At 48.8% G+C, this 17,245-nt stretch overlaps 1 protein-coding gene and 2 non-coding genes across 6 annotated transcripts in view; 1 reads left to right on the top strand and 2 right to left on the bottom strand.

Moving 5' to 3' along the window:
* Nucleotides 1-303: 303 nt before the first annotated feature.
* Nucleotides 304-376, bottom strand: TRNAT-AGU (transfer RNA threonine (anticodon AGU)). The gene has a single exon. It is a non-coding gene; the product is annotated as a tRNA-Thr (tRNA).
* Nucleotides 377-11,109: 10,733 nt separating this feature from the next.
* The window catches only part of CLMN (calmin), a 102,854-nt gene continuing 96,718 nt past the window's right edge, over nt 11,110-17,245 (bottom strand). Inside the window, exons 11-13 of one of the 4 annotated variants that reach the window (XM_072963659.1) lie at nt 14,527-14,587; nt 13,838-13,908; nt 11,110-11,315 (exon numbers count right to left, since the gene is read on the bottom strand). In XM_072963659.1, coding sequence (XP_072819760.1) covers nt 11,147-11,315; nt 13,838-13,908; nt 14,527-14,587 — 301 coding nt within the window. In that variant the 3' untranslated portion in view covers nt 11,110-11,146. Of the gene's footprint in view, nt 11,316-12,775; nt 12,927-13,837; nt 13,965-14,312; nt 14,457-14,526; nt 14,588-17,245 lie in introns of those variants that run through there. The other 3 variants (XM_072963660.1, XM_072963661.1, XM_072963662.1) reach the window with 3 other exon arrangements.
* On the top strand, nt 16,834-16,905 carry TRNAT-UGU (transfer RNA threonine (anticodon UGU)). Its single transcript has one exon. It is a non-coding gene; the product is annotated as a tRNA-Thr (tRNA).

Here is a 17,245-nt window from a genome sequence, read left to right on the forward strand (position 1 = left end):
CCTCTGGCAGCTGGGAGCAGCCATGGACCTGGTGCCTCAGTTCACATGCTCTTGGGGGCCACTTCCAGGGAACAGGAGACAGGCTGATGTAATGGGAAAAGTCCAGTGGTCCCAGGTTCTTATTCTAATTCTGCTGGGCAGCATGCGATTGAATTCATTTTTCCCAACCTCAGCATCTCGTGGGCAGGACATGGCCACCCATCTCATGTTTGGAGAGATTTTTTTATTTTAATTTTTTTGTTTGTGTTTGGGTTTTTTTAAATTTTTGGTGGGGAGGTAATTCGATTTATTTATTTATATGAATGGAGGGACTGGGGATCGAACCCAGGACCTCGTGCATACTAAGCACGTGCTCTACCACTAAGCTATACCCTCCCCTCTGGAGAGTTTTATGATCATGCCCTGAGCTCCAGTCCAGCACCTGGGAGAGAGCTCAAGAAATGGTACCTGTGCTCCAAGTACATGGCTTTCCTCTCCGGCCACTCAGCGAGCCCCTTCAAGGCATGGACTTTATCTCACTCCTGTCCTTATCACCAACACCTAGCCTCCTGTACCCAGGAGGCCTTCCGTACAAGAGTGTTTACTGAAGAAGCGGCCCAGATCTGACCCAACCCCACAGCCAGGACTTAGGCAAGTGTCACCAAAGCTGCCCGCACCCTGGTCTGTGCCATGGTCATCTCTTTCCTGCACTGTTGCAATGGCCTCCTAGCCAGCCTCTGGGCTCTGCCCTTGTTCCTGAGTCTATTCCCATCATGCCAGCCGTGGTTAACCTGCTAAAATGGAAGTCAACACGGGCTCAAAACCTCCCAGGGGATCCAGCTCACGCAGGGTGAAGCCCACAGCCCTTGTAACTGATGCGGCCCCACCTGACAGCCCCAGGAACCCCTCTCCTGCTGGTCTCCCCCGTCACCCCCTGTGCTTAGGCCCCTCGGTGTCCCCTGAACACCAGCCAGGAGCCCACCACAGTGACCTTGCACTGGCTTCTCCCTTGCTTGGAAAGCTCTTCCTCAGATACTCGAGCGACTTGTCCTCGCATCTCCAAGTCTGCAGTCAAATGGCGCCCTCTCAGAGAGGCCTCTCCCAACCGCTCTAGCAACATTACATCCCCTCCCCGTCCACCCCCAGTGATGCTCCTGCCCTGCCCTTTCTTACAGCACTTGTTCGTAGGTATCTGACATGCTATGTATTTTACCTATTTTGTGTCCATCTCCCCCACTGGAACACAAGCTTTATGAGCACAAGGACTTTGGTTTCGTTTATTGCTCTGTTGTCAGCGATCGGAACAGTGCCTGATGCCTCTTAGGTGCACAGTCAACATTTCTGGCACCACGTTTCGTTTGCTTTCCCCCCTTCCTTGCCTCACTCTTGCTGCCTGGGGACTGCACCACCCCCAACGATGTACAAACACATAAGGTTTGACTCAGGTGCTGTTTTCTGGGGGACCCAGGCTACAACAGTAACTTGTTACTGATCACACAGTTGGTAAGAGGCAGACCCAGGGTTCAAACGCAGACAGGCAGTCTGCCTCCAGGGCCATCTACCCGCCGCTGCCAGTACAACAACAGCCATCACCATCGTCATTGTTTCTTCGTGGAGCTTCACCTGCAGAGGCTCAAGGCAGGTCAGCGGTGAAGACAGGTGGGTCCCCTACAATCTCTACCATGCTGCCGCCACTTGACTTCACTTTGACCCTGACAACAGCACTCTCTTTGAGGCAAAGGGAAGATAGTGTAATTTCTGGTTGGCAAAGGCACAGACACACAGGAAAATGAGAATTATCAACGAGGTGGTCTATTCGTGGAATTTATACTCAAAATTTTTCTTAAGAATACATGGAATTTTACAAGACCATTCATCATAGCACCAAGCCTAATAATCCTTAATAGAAAACAGTCACGTAACAAATACTCCAGGTAATTTCCCACGGGTATAAATTATGCAAATAGTCATTTATATCTTCATTTACAATAATCAATAAATAAGAGGGCACGTCCATACCATTTTTTTTACAAAGATACCTTTTTACAAAGCTACAGCTATGTATATACTAAATAGAGAAAATAATTCTCGTACTACAAAATAACATTTCGCTGTTTTTCAATAGTTCTCTTAGAGCGCTCAGTAAAAATGTTCAGACATTGTCAGTTCAGTCCTGCCATGACATTAAAAGAAACTATAGCATGAAATCTGTTAAACACATTACAGACCTTGCAAAAATAAACACCTGTCATCTTTCAATACAATATGCTCCGAACAAACTCCTGTTTCCAGGTTTAATCATTTATCCGGACAAGGCAGGATGGGGAACAACCATTCTTCCACTTTTACTGCTCATCTTTGGCTGATGTTACCAGCACCAATGCAGGTGATGCAGGTGATGCAGGCAGCTAACCTACTGTGCAATTTTGAGGGCAAAGGGTGTCTGCGTCATGCCCCTTTCTCCCCCCAGTACCACGCTGCCCCACCCCCAGCCCGGGACATTCTACACAATCGTACCAGTCTTTGGCTTAAGGGACCCAGTGCTCGAATGCAAGCAGCTTCTGACTCCAAGTGGAATTTCTGTGTCTCTGTATTTTGAGTCTGCGAGGGGAAGGGAAAAAAAGCGGGAAGAACAGAAAGGCCCAGCTGTTTCCGGCCATATATCCCTGCAGCTGAACTTGTGAATTCCCCCAGGAAACTGCCTTGGATGCAGATTAATTTAAGGAGACCAGTTTGGTGCGGGGAGCCCTAGGAGGCAGATCTCCTACATTCTACCCCAAACTTTCATCCACACATCCTTCAATGGACTACCTTTTATTTTACCAAACCATTTCCGAAGGCACCTTTCTCAGATAGTAAAGCTGGAAGCAATGCTCTAAGCTTTGGGTTTCACTGACAAATACAGAGGTGCATTTATTCTAAGCAAATAGGCCACTTACTGAGATTAAAAAACCAAAACCAAAACAACAACAAAAAACAAAGCTACCTTGCTAATCTTTGGGTTTTTAAACCTAGGAAGCATTTTGAAATAGAGGTCTTCCAACTCGCAACCCAGGAAGGTAAGTGAATTATTCGAGGCGTCACCACAGGTGAGCCAGAACTAGGATGTGGGTTTCTGATACTGAGGCCAGCACTGTCCTACTCTGGAACAATGTCAACTCTCTAGGTTACAGACACTCTCTGAGTTTCCTTTAAAAAAGTGTTTCAATCCTTACATGACATTTAGGGATACAGGCACTTTGCGGCTGTCATCACAGCATCATCTAACAGAGAACATGCTCTTACTGACTTCTGCTGGGGCTTAAACAAGTAAATGCGAAATAACAACAAACAAACAAACAAAACCCCTCCAAAGATATTTTTCTATTTGTTTTTGCAACAGAGCAAAAAGTCTCAGCTTTTAAATCTAAAACAAAGGAAAAATAATGATTCCTAAATTATGGCTTCTTCCAAGTAATCCACATTCTCCATCCCTATTTCCGTTGTACTCCGTGGAGCACAACGAAGTTTACTTTCGAAGGAGGGGGCCTAACGTCCTACTCTGGAAAGCATGTGTTGCAAGTGGAGAGCGAAGAGCGGGGGCGGGGTGGGCGGGGCTTGATTTAAAGTCACCCAAGTCTTCAACGTTAGACACAGATTATTTTGCTAAAGGCCCTTAGATGCAGTCAGTTGGGTTGCAAATTTGCAACCCTGGGCTAAAACCTGAACTTGGAGCACCCTAATCCTTTAAATATTTTATTTTTTAATTGAGGAATTGTTGATGTACCGTATTACTCAGTCATTTTTATGATATTTAAGCAGTATTGATATGGGGGGGGCAGTCGAAGTCTTCAGAATTTTGGGAAGGAGAGTGAAGGGTCGGGGGGGGTGCAATGTGACTCATAAAGTTCACCACCTTCTCAAATCTGAGATTTCCACCCACCCTGCCAACTAGGCCAAAGTCACCGAGAGTCTGCATCTCATTAGACATAACTTTCTTTCCTAAGCAGTGAAGTCTAGAGGGAAAATCAGCGTTTCAAAGTAGGAGTCCTGTGTTCGCAGTTCCGCCATCTGCCAGCTCGATGACCTTGTTACCCTTCCTCCTCGTGCTGTAGTTTCCTCTCTGAAAAGAACCACCTCTTGTGATTGTTTAAAGGGTCCAGTGAGTTAATGGGTAGATGCTGGCTTCAGCTTCCTCTTGTAAAAGGCATGCGTTAGATCAGAGACAAAGCAGAGGTGGCCTGGAGAGAGGTGGGGAGAAGCTATGGTAAACTGAATGTCATGGAAGACGGTGTAGTCAGAGCTCGGAGAGTGGGGTCCTGCGAACAAGGAGCTACTGAGCATTTTACAACATCACAGCACACTCGCAAGGAAGCTTTTATTCATTCAACAAACATGTACTGCGTCTACTCTGCACAGAAGATGCGCAGAGAGGTCATTTACCCAAGGTCATACAGATGCCCATCCAGAGCTGGGACTCGAACCTGGATCTGGCTGCCCTCTTCCTCCAGCCCATTAGACATTCCGGGGAAGGGGGAAGGGAGTGATTTTTTTTTCAAAGGAGGGCTCAGTTAAAGAGACTCCTGCAGGATGAAAGCTAGACTTGATATTTGAGGGTCAGGGATTTTAAAAAGTTAGCAGGGGGATCAGGGCCATAGATTCCTGAGCTGTGTGTGTATTTAAAAACCCTGTGGTCAAACAGCACACAACACTGGCTGTCTTCTTCCCATGAATGAGGTTGCATTCTGGCTCATTGGTGCTACGCCCCTGGGCTGGGAATCACCGTTAGCCGGATGGGTTTTCATCGAGGTTCTCAGAACTGATTAAAAACACCTAAGTCAGTCTTCCCGGCACTGTGGGGTCTGGCAATTCCAAAACAGTCAGAGGAGCCCCGGAACTCGGATGACCTCTGCTGACTCTCGGGGAAGCAGGGACTCAGAACCTCCGGGCCTTTGCCCCTTTACTTGACCCAGCCCACCCCAAGCCTGGTCGCACCCGCAAAAGTGGAGGAGCTTTTTCAAGGCCTGCGGGCACGGTGGTGCCATACACACCAGGGCCAGGAGGGCCAGAGCTCGCCAGGAGCCTGAAGGCACGGTATCTGCACGCGATGGGAACTTGGATTCAGGGCCATGTCCGCTTTGCGTGCATCAGGCTCACCTCCCTGTGCTGCTGACTGTCCATCCTCAGGGAAAGGCTGACAAGAGGCAGAGCTGAAAGATCTGTGGGACTCAACGTCCAGCAAAGAAGCCACGTCTCATTTCTTGGTTTCCTGACACAGGCTGGCTGCGGAGACAAATAAGCGTGCTACCACTCACGCCAGCGCTCAGCCTCCAACCGCTTGGCCCAGGTCCTGGCCCTCGTCTGAGAGCAGCCCCGCTCAGCAGCTGCATAGCTTGCTGTTCAGTGGGGGGGCCCAGCCCTGGGCAGCTGCAGCCCGAGACTCCCCCCGAAGGAGGTTTCAGCAGCGATTATGCAACGTTGGGGCAAGAGAAGTAACACATCTGGACCAGAAGAGCATCACGTGCTCTTGCGTCCTGGCAAGAGCATCGCTGGGAAGGTTCTGAGGAGCCACGTTGGCCTGAAACACCCACGCGGCCCACCTCGGGGACTTCAGCACATGAGGCTGAGCACAGGCGGGGAACTGGGCAGAGATCGCCGAGGAAGGTCTCCAAACAGAAAGGAGGGGCAGGCCAGGGCTCCAAACTGCAGGGGGCCATCTGGAGCCCTTGTGGAGAGCTAGGAAAAACCGCGCTTGTGCAAAAGAGTCCGCATCACGAGACTGCCCTCCAATGACACAACTGGGGTAAGAGAACAGTCCTTAACAGAGGCGCCACAGTGAATGCTGATCCTCCGTGAGATACCTCTTGGCTTGTTTGCTCTGGCTTGTGTTTGAGCGATTAGCTCTGTGATGCTCTGAATCCTGGGTGAGGAGGGAGGTGGCTGCAGGCTGGAGTTGTGCAGAGAACTTCACTGGGAATTAAGATGTCCCTCCTGAGGGCACTGACCAGCAGTGTGACTCGTCCTTTCTCCTGCCTGATCTTTAGCTTCTCCTTCCTTCCCTCCTTCCTTTTTTAAGAGGTACTGGGGATTGAACCCAGGACCTTGCTCATTCTAAGCATGTGCTCCACCACTGAGCTATAACCATCGCTACCCCATTTCTCATTTCTTAAATGAGGTGCTAGACCCTTATGGGATTCCCCAAGGCTGTCAAACAATCTTTAATTTATGAAGACTGACTACACAGGCCTCCAAACCTTCTGCCTTCTGTGAGCTCGGCCCTTACAACGAGCACTGCACGAGGATGAGCGAGGAGAGTTGGAAGAAATGTGCTGAACCCCAGAAAGGGAGCCTCAGCCTGTGTCCGGGGGGCTGTCTAGGGGATGGGGAGGGGGGACCGCCTCTGGTTCCCTGTCCTGGTGGGAGCCCAGCTCCACACAGAGACCAGATTTGACCGGGGGAATTGCTCTGAGTTCCAAACAGCCACCGGACAGAGGGAGCAACCGGTTTGTTCGCTGGCCAACACCAGTGTGGATGGACCACTGGTTTCCAAAAGAAGTGAGGGCGGCAAAGGAAGCCTAGAAAGTAGGTGACTCCATGGAGCATAGGGGGAGGCGGGAGCTCTAAGGTAGCTCCGTGGGGGCAGGAGGTGAAAAGTGGGGAGGAAGGAGAGCCCCGGTCCTCACTGCGGCATTCCAGCTCTTCTCTCCTCACTTGGCACTGCGCTGCGTGTCGGCGCTGGCAGACCCCGGCTCAGCAGGACTCAGGGCAAGTTCACAAATGCATCCGCTGAGCAGTGAGCCACCTGACGAGCAGGGAGAAGGCACAGATGGGACCTGCAGTTCAAGATGGGGTCTTGAGCACATGGGCGCATTTCTCGAAACCCCACGGGAAAAAGGCCAAAGGAATGGAAGTGGTGCAACCAGGAAAACAAAGGGACGGGGAGGAGTTGACAGCAGGTAAGAGGTGCCAACCCATGCACAGCAGGGGCAGAGCAAAGGGAGACGTGATCAGGGATGCGGGATCCCAGCACCTCGCACCTGCAGAGGACGGGCAGTTGGCAGCCGCCTACTCTACAGGGGAAGCAGAGGAGCTCCAAACCTGGAAAACCAGGCACAGTGAGGCAGGAGCAATTCTGTGAGTCTGCATACTAACTGTGATGAGATGCCTGCTCAGAGGTCAGGATGCAGGCACTCGGGTGTGCGCCAGGACCCCTGGGTACAGCCCTACAGTCTGTGCACTGCACAAAGGCACTTGGCTAAGGAGACAACTGGGAGTTAAAACCTAGCCCTCACTCTGCTCCTCAAGCCTTGCCCTGGAGAAAGAGACGAAAGGTGCCTTCTGCCAGTTTGGCCAAGTGCCCACGGGTGGCTTGTGCCCAGAGGGGCACCTCTTTCCAAGCCATATACCTAGAGGGAATACCTTTTTTGAAACTGCACGAGAGTGTTGCACAGGCTTGTAGCAGCCGTGTGTATGTCCCTTTTTCTCAGGCAGGAGAGAAGTGGAAATATCTCTAAAGAAACACAATTTGAGTCCCAGAGAAAAGACCTGCAAATAGCGTTATGTGTGGTCCTCCCATGAAAAGTCCAGGTGCCCACCTGGTGACCCTACAGAAAAACCCATCAGTTCACACACAAAGCTTCCTATCCATTTTTTTGATGTATCATTCTTACACATGAACAGATTCACGGGATCTCTAGATATCTGAAGGAAACTTGTAACATGAAAGAGACTGAGACTGGCCAAGAGAAAGGGGACTTAAGAGGAAATAAAGGCAAAATAGCAGAAAAGAACTTCCCCCAAACCCCACTATCATGAACATCCACAGAGAGGTAAGACCTGCACCTACGAAACAAGAACAGGACACTATAAAACAGAAACAAGAAAACAGCCACCAAATGTTTTGGAAATTAAAAATTAATAAAACATTCAACAGGTATACTGAGAAGATAAAGCTGAGTAATTTTCCTCATAATCAGATCAAAAAAATTAAGAAATGAGAAATAGAAATGGTAAAAAAAAATTAAAGGGTTAGTCTGGGAGGTCCAACATTGGAATAACAGGTTGTCCAGAAATAAAGAATGTGAACAATTACAAGAAAATTTAAGAAAGTTCCCATGAGAGCCCAGCATCAAGGGTTCAGTGCCATCAGGGCAACTCAGATCACTAAGAATGAAGGGATGTTAAACATGTCCTGAGAGAAACCCAAGTCATGTTTAAATGAATCAGAATGGCATCAGGAATTTCAAAAACCATGTTGGGCGGGCTGTGGGAGGGTATTATTTTCCACTCACAATTCTATATGCAGCTATACCTGGGAAAGGGCAGAATGAAGACGTTTTAAGTTAAGCAAAATCTCAAAATATTTATAATATTTACTTCCCATGTTCCCTTTCTCAGGAAGTCACTAAGAAATGTGCCACACCAAAGTCTTCATTATCACCGTCATCATCAAGGGAGAAGAATTTTGCTGAGAAAGGACATGCAACTATAGTACACTACTTGGCTCAGACATCAACAGCCCTCATATGCTCACACTGAACAGAGATGCTCCAAATAACATAATTGAACAATACTGGAAAAACAAAACGCAGTTTGGGCAAGAGCAAGATCCTTACCTACCAAATAGCAAGCCACTAGATGTTTCTAAATTAATTAAAAAAAATAAAAGAAACGTAAGCACGTTATGTAGAAATGCAAAGGTAAATACTAGAAGAAACAGCTGAAGGAGCTGGAAGAGTTACTTCTGGGGAGCAAGACAGAGAGACTGCCAGTTTTCATTAAAAGCCTCATAGTATTTGTTTCTTTTAAAACCATGAACATGTATTGCTTGGATAAGAATTGAAAATAAATTCTTAAAAAAAATACAAGCCACGGGGTGATCTGTCCTGCAGGCTTCTTATCCACCTTCTTCTATATCTGGCTTCTCCCACACAAGCCTAGACTCAAGTGAGGATTTTTTTTTTCTTAAAAAAAAAAAATCAGTTTGCTGCCAACCTGAACCAAATGACTTTCAGGCATCTTGCCAGTAGATGGTTTTAAACAATATTACACTTTGTAATGGGGAGAGAAGAAGCCTGCAGAGACTTTTCTGAACAAGGTCTAGACCCGTAAAATGAAATGATTAACGTTTGGGTCGGCTCTTCCCTGGCTCTTCAAGCGTTTAATTTAGGTGAGGACGGCATGGTGTCCAGGGTCATAAAATATCGCACACATCATCTTTATTATCCGTACCTTTGAGTTTTCATTGATGCCAGGGAGCTCATTAATTAGCTCATTTTCCACAGGACACTTGGCCTTCAAGATGGAATCACTCCAAGCTCCCAACAGCTTCCAGCTTGGAAGGCTTAGGTTCGTTCATGGAGAGAAAGCAGGCTATAACAGGAGTGGGTTAGAGGCCAGATTTCGGCTGTCATCAACTGAAATGTGCTATGTAAATTCTTTTGGCCATGCTAGAATTCTGAAAATTTGAACCCCACTGCTTGAAACAAGCAAGTCTTTGGCTTGCCGAGAGAGGACTGTGACTCCTGGAGTAAGAACAATGCTGGTATGTCAGCTGACAAGCTGTCAGAGATGTCAAGGGCCTTCCAGAAGGAATGAGGGACAAGCCTGAGAGTGAACAACATTTCCTCTGGGGAAAAAATACAAGAAAAAATAAAGGTTGACTGTTGGCCTAAGAATTTTGGGTTTGTTTAAATGAGGACATTCTCATCTATTCATTTTTTATTTTTTTTTCAGGACATTCATGGGCCCAATGGATGTTTCCTGAAAGAGGGGACAGCTCTGGACTGGGCATCTAGTGGCCTGAGAATTCCTGCAAGTCTGTTCCTGGTTGGCTGTGTGATCTTGGTCAACCGGCTCTGCCTCTCTGAGTTCAGCAGAGGAGATGCTGTCCTCTCCTGACCTCACTGCCAGGGGTTCTGTAAGTCTCAGCTCACACATGCTTTCTGAGGAGGAGGGCACTGGGAGAAGGAAGTAACACACAGGGTCTCTATGACCTGCATCTCAGCAGGAGACGGGGAGCAGAGGGAGCCCAGGAGAAGGAAGACGGAGGGGCCGCTGGCTGCCTCTGTCCTCTCACTAAGTGCCTGCTCGGCTTACTTCTCGGGGTGCTTTCTACCAACCCTTTTCCTTTTCAAGAAACGTGTTATGACTGACCACAACGGATGCCCATGCTGAGACTTGCATCCTGAGGCAGGTGTGCACAAAGGCTCTCTCGGAACAAGATCGGCTGGATCACTCCTGCTCTGACAAGTCAGGGGAGCTCATTCTCAGCCAGGCCCATCTCCTCGGGGCTTTGGGGGCTTCCATTTACAGTGCCCTGGGGGCCTTGGGTACCCACATAAATGCCTCAGGAGCCACGAATGGAAGCCAGGAGGCTGCCAAGGCAGAGCGAGAGGAACCCCAGCCACAGCTCTGCTTTTAATGTATCAACTAGACCGGCTCCCTAAGAATTCACTTGAAAAGAGGGTTCCATGGATGGAGAAGGTTTGCAAATCACAGCTTTACCTCAATTCAGTTAATGCAAACGTCAATTTAAAAGGCATGTCCCCCAACCCCCAAGGAAAACCAAGGGTGAACAAGTGTGCACTGTGACTCACGACCCAGCCTTCACTTTGCTCGGATTTTGCCATTCCCGGACGTGCTTCCCTGAAGACGGCAGCTTTGGGGGAGCCCCCAAAGAACAGGACAAAACCACAACAGGTGCATGGACCTCCCCTCTACCCCCTGAACCTTGGCTCAAACTCCCCTCTCGGAGGAAAACATGGCGGTTTTCTACCCAGTGGAGGCCCTGCCTGGGGCATCCATCGTCTTTCTCATCAGGAGGTGAGAAACTCCAAGTCCATCCCAGGCCTGAAAAACATGCACGTGGGGCGAGCAGAGACCCAGTTATGGCTAAGTATTAGTAACACAGCTTAACACCTGACAAAGCAAGGCACGCGAACAAACCCCACCCAAGGGTCCAGCCACACGCCTGAGAGTCGAGTACGCAGCCAAAGAGAAAAGCATGCTCGGGACTTACAGGAGGAGAAGAAGGCCTGAAAACAACACGTGGGGAGAGGGAGGCTAACTCTCTTCGGAGGTTCTCAACTGTTTGCAGAAGTGCCCCATCAGGAATGGGAAATCAAAAGAAGTTAAAAGTCCCACCCCGGCTCAGGGTCCTGTCTCTTTTATTTCGCAGACGCACGCATCAGAGTCTGCTGACGTCCAGCTGGGGGAAGAGCAGCAGGCAGTAAACCAGGAGCCAGAGGAAGAGAGCAAAGTACATTGTGTCGGGCTGCTGGATGAACTGCGTCAGCGAGTCGCTCCGTGGACTGCGGCTCTCCTGCAGCCTGGCTTCGCCAGAGCTGTTGGCCTTCCTGCAGGAAGGGAGACACAGGCAAGGTTGTTACAAGCAGGTCCCCGGCCCTGGGGACCCCACTTCCTCCCTGTCCTTCAACCTCCCTGCCCAACTGGAGAGCGGAGGGCTTCCCAACGAGGTGGTCAAGGCACCCGGCACTGGGTGTGCAGACCCAGGCGGAGGGCTGGGTCTGGGGGTGCTTTGAGCTTTTGCACCCACTCAGTTCATCTCCACAACAACCCAGAGGGAGGAGCTGTTGCCCCATTCCGCAGACAGGCATGCTGAGGAGCCTCACGGCGGGGTGGCTTGCTCAAGGCCACACAATTACTTTCTCATAGAGTGGGGACCTGGGCCAGGTCTAATACCCAGTCCAGGGTGCCTTTGTTTACACCCCAGTGCCCTTAACTTCGAGTTAGAGATGGACAGCTCTCTGTTATTTGCTAGGAACACAGGGGACTTCCTAAGTGATCTAAAGAGAGAAATGGTTTCCCTGATTCCAGATCACTTAAAAATAGCCATCGGAAACAGATGAAAGACACATTTCTCTACACCACCAAGGTTTTGTTTTTGGTTTTGGAATATAACCTTAAAAATGATTACCAGATTTGATTTTGATCAGATGCATCTTTCTTCTTCTATTTTACAGAAGGTAGTGCTAAAGTGACATTTTACTTTTGCCTGGTGGAGAAAGCCCAGAAGGGTGGTGCATGGTGGCGACAGGAAAGGGCCAGGGGCCATAATCTGACTGGAATCAGGGTTGGGGGCCTCTGCTGGCAGCTGCATTTATAGAAGCCTAGAGTGTAAGCTTCTCAGGGTCATTTAGGGCCCGGGATGGAGATTCCCATCCCAGATGGAGATTATGAGAAGCAAAAACCACCACATCCCGGAAGCATCTCCTGACACAGTGAGAGGCCAGGCCAAGAGGGGATTAAACATTTGCCTTGGTCTAGAAACTGCGTGATCGCCATGCAGATGACAGACAAAGGACAGAATTTCTTTCTCTTTCTCAAAACTGGTTTTGGAGAAAATTTAAACTACATTTTTTATTGCCAAGGTTAGAAGTGCCCCCAAACATGGAAAACACGACTGTATTTCTCAACCTTGCAGGTTCAGTTTTCAAAGACTGTCTCATAAAAGCTGAACGTACTATTTTCCTATGAGCACTTCAAGCCCAGTGGAAACCGTGAATTAATATTTCCATTTTATGGCAGAGGAGGGAAACGAGTCTTGCCTCTGTTTTTAGGAGCCAGAGCAGTGGACTTCTAAGGATTACACTCCAAGGGGTTAGGCAATTTTCAGAGAGTCTTTCCCTTCCAATAATCTAAGTCCTTCCAAGTCAGTTCAAATCTGTGGCAAATATTTTTTTAAAAATCAATTAATACCAAGTAATTCAATAACGTTAACAGGGACAGGGGCATCTCACAATTGTCCAAGTTTTAGATTTCTCTGCCTGCCTAGGTTCTAAATGGGCAGTATTACGGCAATGCAGCACTATTAGTCTATGCCATCTAGTTTTCTGACAGTAAGGAATACTTTCATAGACATCCTGGCATGTTTGCATTCCCTCTTCATGTCTGCTCTGATGCCATAAAACTGTAAAATCAGCTCAGTGAGCTTCTGAGTATTGTACCTGCAGTGGCGACACAGAATGAACACAGTTGTCAGGGACTACAGCACTGAGAACACACAATACCCCATCACTGCTTCCTCCTCCTGGTTCTACCTCAGATAACCAGCCAGCATGCCTCTGTGTTATCTAAATGCAGCCAGAGGCTCATGACCCAGACCTGCTTTTAAACTTAGTCATTTTCTTTTTCCTTTTTTAACTCTTAAATATATATTTCTATTGAAGTATAGCCAGTTTACAATGTTGTATCAATTTCTGGTGTACAGCGCAATGCTTCAGTCATACACGAACATGCATATATTCATTTTCATATTCTTTTTAACCATAGGTTACTACAAGATACTGCATATAGTTCCCTGTGCTATACAGTATGAACTTGTTTATTTATTTTATACATATTAGTATCTGCAAATCTCAAACTCCCAATTTATCCCTTCCCACCACCCCCTCCCCCACCTCCGGGGACCGTAAGTTTGTTTTCTGTAAGAGTCTGTTTCTGTTTTGTAAAAATAAGTTTGTTTGATTATTTTTTTTAAAGATTCCATATATAAATGATATGGTATTTTTCTGGTTTGATAATTTCCTTTTGTATTAGCTTGGTTTCTTTTTGGTTTTTGTGACTCTCTCGTATGCTTTTGATTTGTGGTTACCTTGTTTTTCAAGTAAAACTGAGTCATTTTCTGAACTGTGCTCAGGGCTCATGGATGTTAGTTAGTATCTACTTTTCCCTCCCACTCATATTCAAGTTATATTCATTTTTTCTGGAACAGGTGTTTTTCTTGCCTGACCCCAGACCATGAGTATTGTTATCAACAAAACGGAGTTGGAGAGTAGCCACCCCCAAAAGGTAGGCTGCATAATTAAAAAGCCAAAAAAAATCTGAACCCCACAAAGCACAGAGGACAGCCACCAACCTGGTTAACATTCGGTTTCTTCTGTCGTCCAGATCTGCTGCGTTCCTCAACTGAACATAGCTAAAATGATCCTACAGTGAAATTTATAAACAAAACCCCCGCAACCCAATTAGTAAAGATGAAATCTCTGAAACAGAAAATAGAACGATTTTAAACATACAAAGCCGAGCATGCCATGCTTTTCTCAGTACTGCGAACATCTAGTTACAAAATAAAACTATGAAACAAAGAGTCTACATTATCCCCACTGGTGAACGGAAGAGGCCCCGCCCCCCCCCCCCACAACCCGAACGGGGCAAGGTGGAGTCTGGGGCTCCGGGGCTCTGGGTCCCAACACACCCAGAGCTAAGTGGTTGTGAAGACAAAGCGAACCCTCTGCTGATACTGCACGTCCATTTTTGAACGTGATCTTTCTGGGTGTGTGTGCGGGGGTAGGGGGGTCTTGGATGCGTTTGCTATGACAAAGAGGCCTCCGGGCTTTAAAATCATCACTTTATTTACAACCCCTACTGCCCAGACTGGACATCCGAGTGGACTGTGCTTAGTGACAAGGTTTCAATTTGCTTGTCTTCTATCCAAAAGCATAGCTGTTGCACGTCAGTAATTTCAAAGCTCTGGGCTGGGGAGGAGGAAGGATGGAAAGGAATTCATTAGCAGGGGCAGAAAGAAGAAGAAATGCACATACTAACCGATTCCAAAGACCTATCAGTATGTCGTCGAATGTAAATGCTGGAGTCACTGTGACTCGTCCTGAAAAATAAACACATGTTTTGAATTGGTGCCACCAAGAGCTCCTCACTGTCCCCATCCTGAAGCTGCCACCTGTGGAAGAAGGCAAGCTATGATTTCAGACCTAGTGATGGAAATGAGACATTCTATCCAATACGCCCACTCAAGTTGGATGTGCTTACAAATAGGATGATATTAATGAGACACGCTGAGCCCCGGACCACAAGAAAAAAACAAGAACAGTGAGAAAGAATTTTAAATAGCATGCAGACCACATATTTTTAACAATCACAGGATTCGGGGACAGGAAAGAATCTCTTTTTCCAAGCATCCTGAAGCCTTGGGACTCACCAGATGTCCTCTGCAAGCTAAAGCCAGACCCCGGCCGAGACCCAGGGTGTGGACTCCCTCTGCAGTGCTCCCTGCTCTGCACAGTGCTGCTGACAGTCCAGCTCTTGCGGGAACCAGCTCTTTTCCTTTCACACATGAGGAGGCTAATTTTTTGACTATATCTTTGAGGCTGACGTGGAATGGATCTCTGATCTTCTGAGAAACCTGGCTCGCTCAGGGCTGTGGCAAAAAGATACCCAGCCAGAGGCCTGGCTGTTATCTTGGCTCCTGACTGATTAACTGGCAACCTCAGCCAAATATTTACATTTTGGATCAGTTTGCCTCCTCTGTGAAATGGGACATCATTCCCAGCCCTCCTACTTTATGGAGCTGGTGGGGATAACAGCGCAGTATAGGTCACTGGCCCTGCCCTGCTGCTCAGCAGAAGAACGAGGTGTTGGATGTGGATGTGCCTGGTACAGGGACAGTCATGACAGTTTCCTCCAGGCTCTGTCCCATTCCACGGCCTCGGCCAGGTATCAGTCTCTCTGAACTCAGTTTCGAGCGTAAAAGAGGGGAGCAGGCGAGATGCCCTGCACACAGAAGGGGCTCCGGGCTCTGCGTTCGTCCACGTGCATGAGTGCCCCGCCCCCCACTAGCTGCTGACGTTTGGTGGGAGGCTTCCACGGCAGCTAAGATGCTTCATAATAGTTCCAGTTTTGTCTGGAGTGAGACAGGGATGGGGAGCTGGGGGGGGTCATGACTGCTGCCTGCTCTGTGCGGACTCTCCTTGGAGAGATGAGAGTAAAACCTCTGCGTTGACACAGACACTGAAATAACGGTTTACTTTTCAATATCCATCCCCCACGCACTCATGTTCACTGGGTCCTTCTGATGGTGCGAATCCAAGATGCTTGCTTTCTTCCAATGCCCCCTCGTTCCTTCTCCCCTCCACCCCCAACATTCGACAAATATCTACCAAGGTGCCTGCTACGTGCCAACTGTTCCTCAGGCTGATTCTTCCACTTAGAAAGTCTTGTCTCTCCCTTTCCCAAATCCAAAGCCTACTCCTCCCTCAATGCTGAATCCAAACGATGTCTCAGCCCCCGAGGCTGCCCAGACTATCTCCACCTGCATCTGAGGTCTCAACGTAAAGTCCCTCCTTGCCTCCTAACACACCTATGGTGTCCACTCCATCCTCGCAGAACAGATGGGGCGCGTCTCCTCTCCCTCTGGCCGTGAGCCCCTGGAGGATGGAGCTGGGCTGCCCTCCTCCGAAAGCTCCAAGTCTAGTGGCCCCCATCACACAGTGGCCCCTCAAAGACTGCTGAGAATTGAGCTGCTGAGGGAGAAGTGGGGCGGTCTGGCAACTGACCAATGGCCCCTCCTAAGTTTGGTGGAGTAGGTGATGGCGCTTAGAGCGGAGTCCAGCTGCAAGTAAGGCAGATGTCTGCTGGACAGTCAGGCCAGGGGCAGCGAGAGGGACTCTGGGAGTCACGGCTAAGTTGGCGGCAGCTTTCAGCTGTGTCTCACACTTCCTCCCCCAGGCTTCCATCTGCTCTCCCTTCTTCCCCCACATCCCGGCCTGGGAACCAAGCAGAGGGGAGGTGAGGAGCAGGAAGGAGGTGGGGAGGAGGGCATCGGCCAGCCCCTCCTCTGGCTCTCCCTGTAGGTGCATCTCCCTAGTCGCTCCCCCAGTGCTCATCTCAATAACCTCCCTTCGCAGCCAGCGTGGCTCACCCAGCACAGGCAATGTGGGGTCACAGGAAGAACATGGACCGTGGAATCTCACAGGTCAGAGTCCAAGACCCCAGAACTGCCATCTCCTAAGCTGGGAGGCGCCGTCTCTGCTTCCTTGTCTGCTGTAGCGATGCACGATTCCACCTCCCTGCTCACATGTGCCCACGAAGATTAATGAAGAAATGTATGGGTGGGTGACAGGTATAGCTCAGTGGCAGAGCACGTGCTTTGTGTGCACGAGGTCCTGGGTTCAATTCCCAGTGCCTCTGTTGGTGGTGAGGGGAGAAGAGATGTATGAGAAACGCCTGACACATAAGGGCTGGTAAATGGTGACTGTCGTGATGGTGAGTGGTAATGGAGAGCTACCGGGGTCTTCTGACATTTAGCAGTTAAATATTCTCCCTGGAACAAATCCGGATCATCCGGTGGCCTTGCAGTGACAGAGCAGATGTGAGCTACAAGCTTCCTACCAGTTAAAGCTCATTACATCTCTGCTTCCTCCTCCCCTGGAGCAAATCAACCATCCTTACTTCCCTGCACCCAAACTCGTGGGTGGAGCTGTCATATTAACGTCCAGCTTTCACGTGACGAGGATAAGCAGTCCCTTCA

Source organism: Vicugna pacos, chromosome 6 (genome assembly GCF_048564905.1).
Source record: "Vicugna pacos chromosome 6, VicPac4, whole genome shotgun sequence".
In the NCBI taxonomy this organism is placed as follows: domain Eukaryota; kingdom Metazoa; phylum Chordata; class Mammalia; order Artiodactyla; family Camelidae; genus Vicugna; species Vicugna pacos.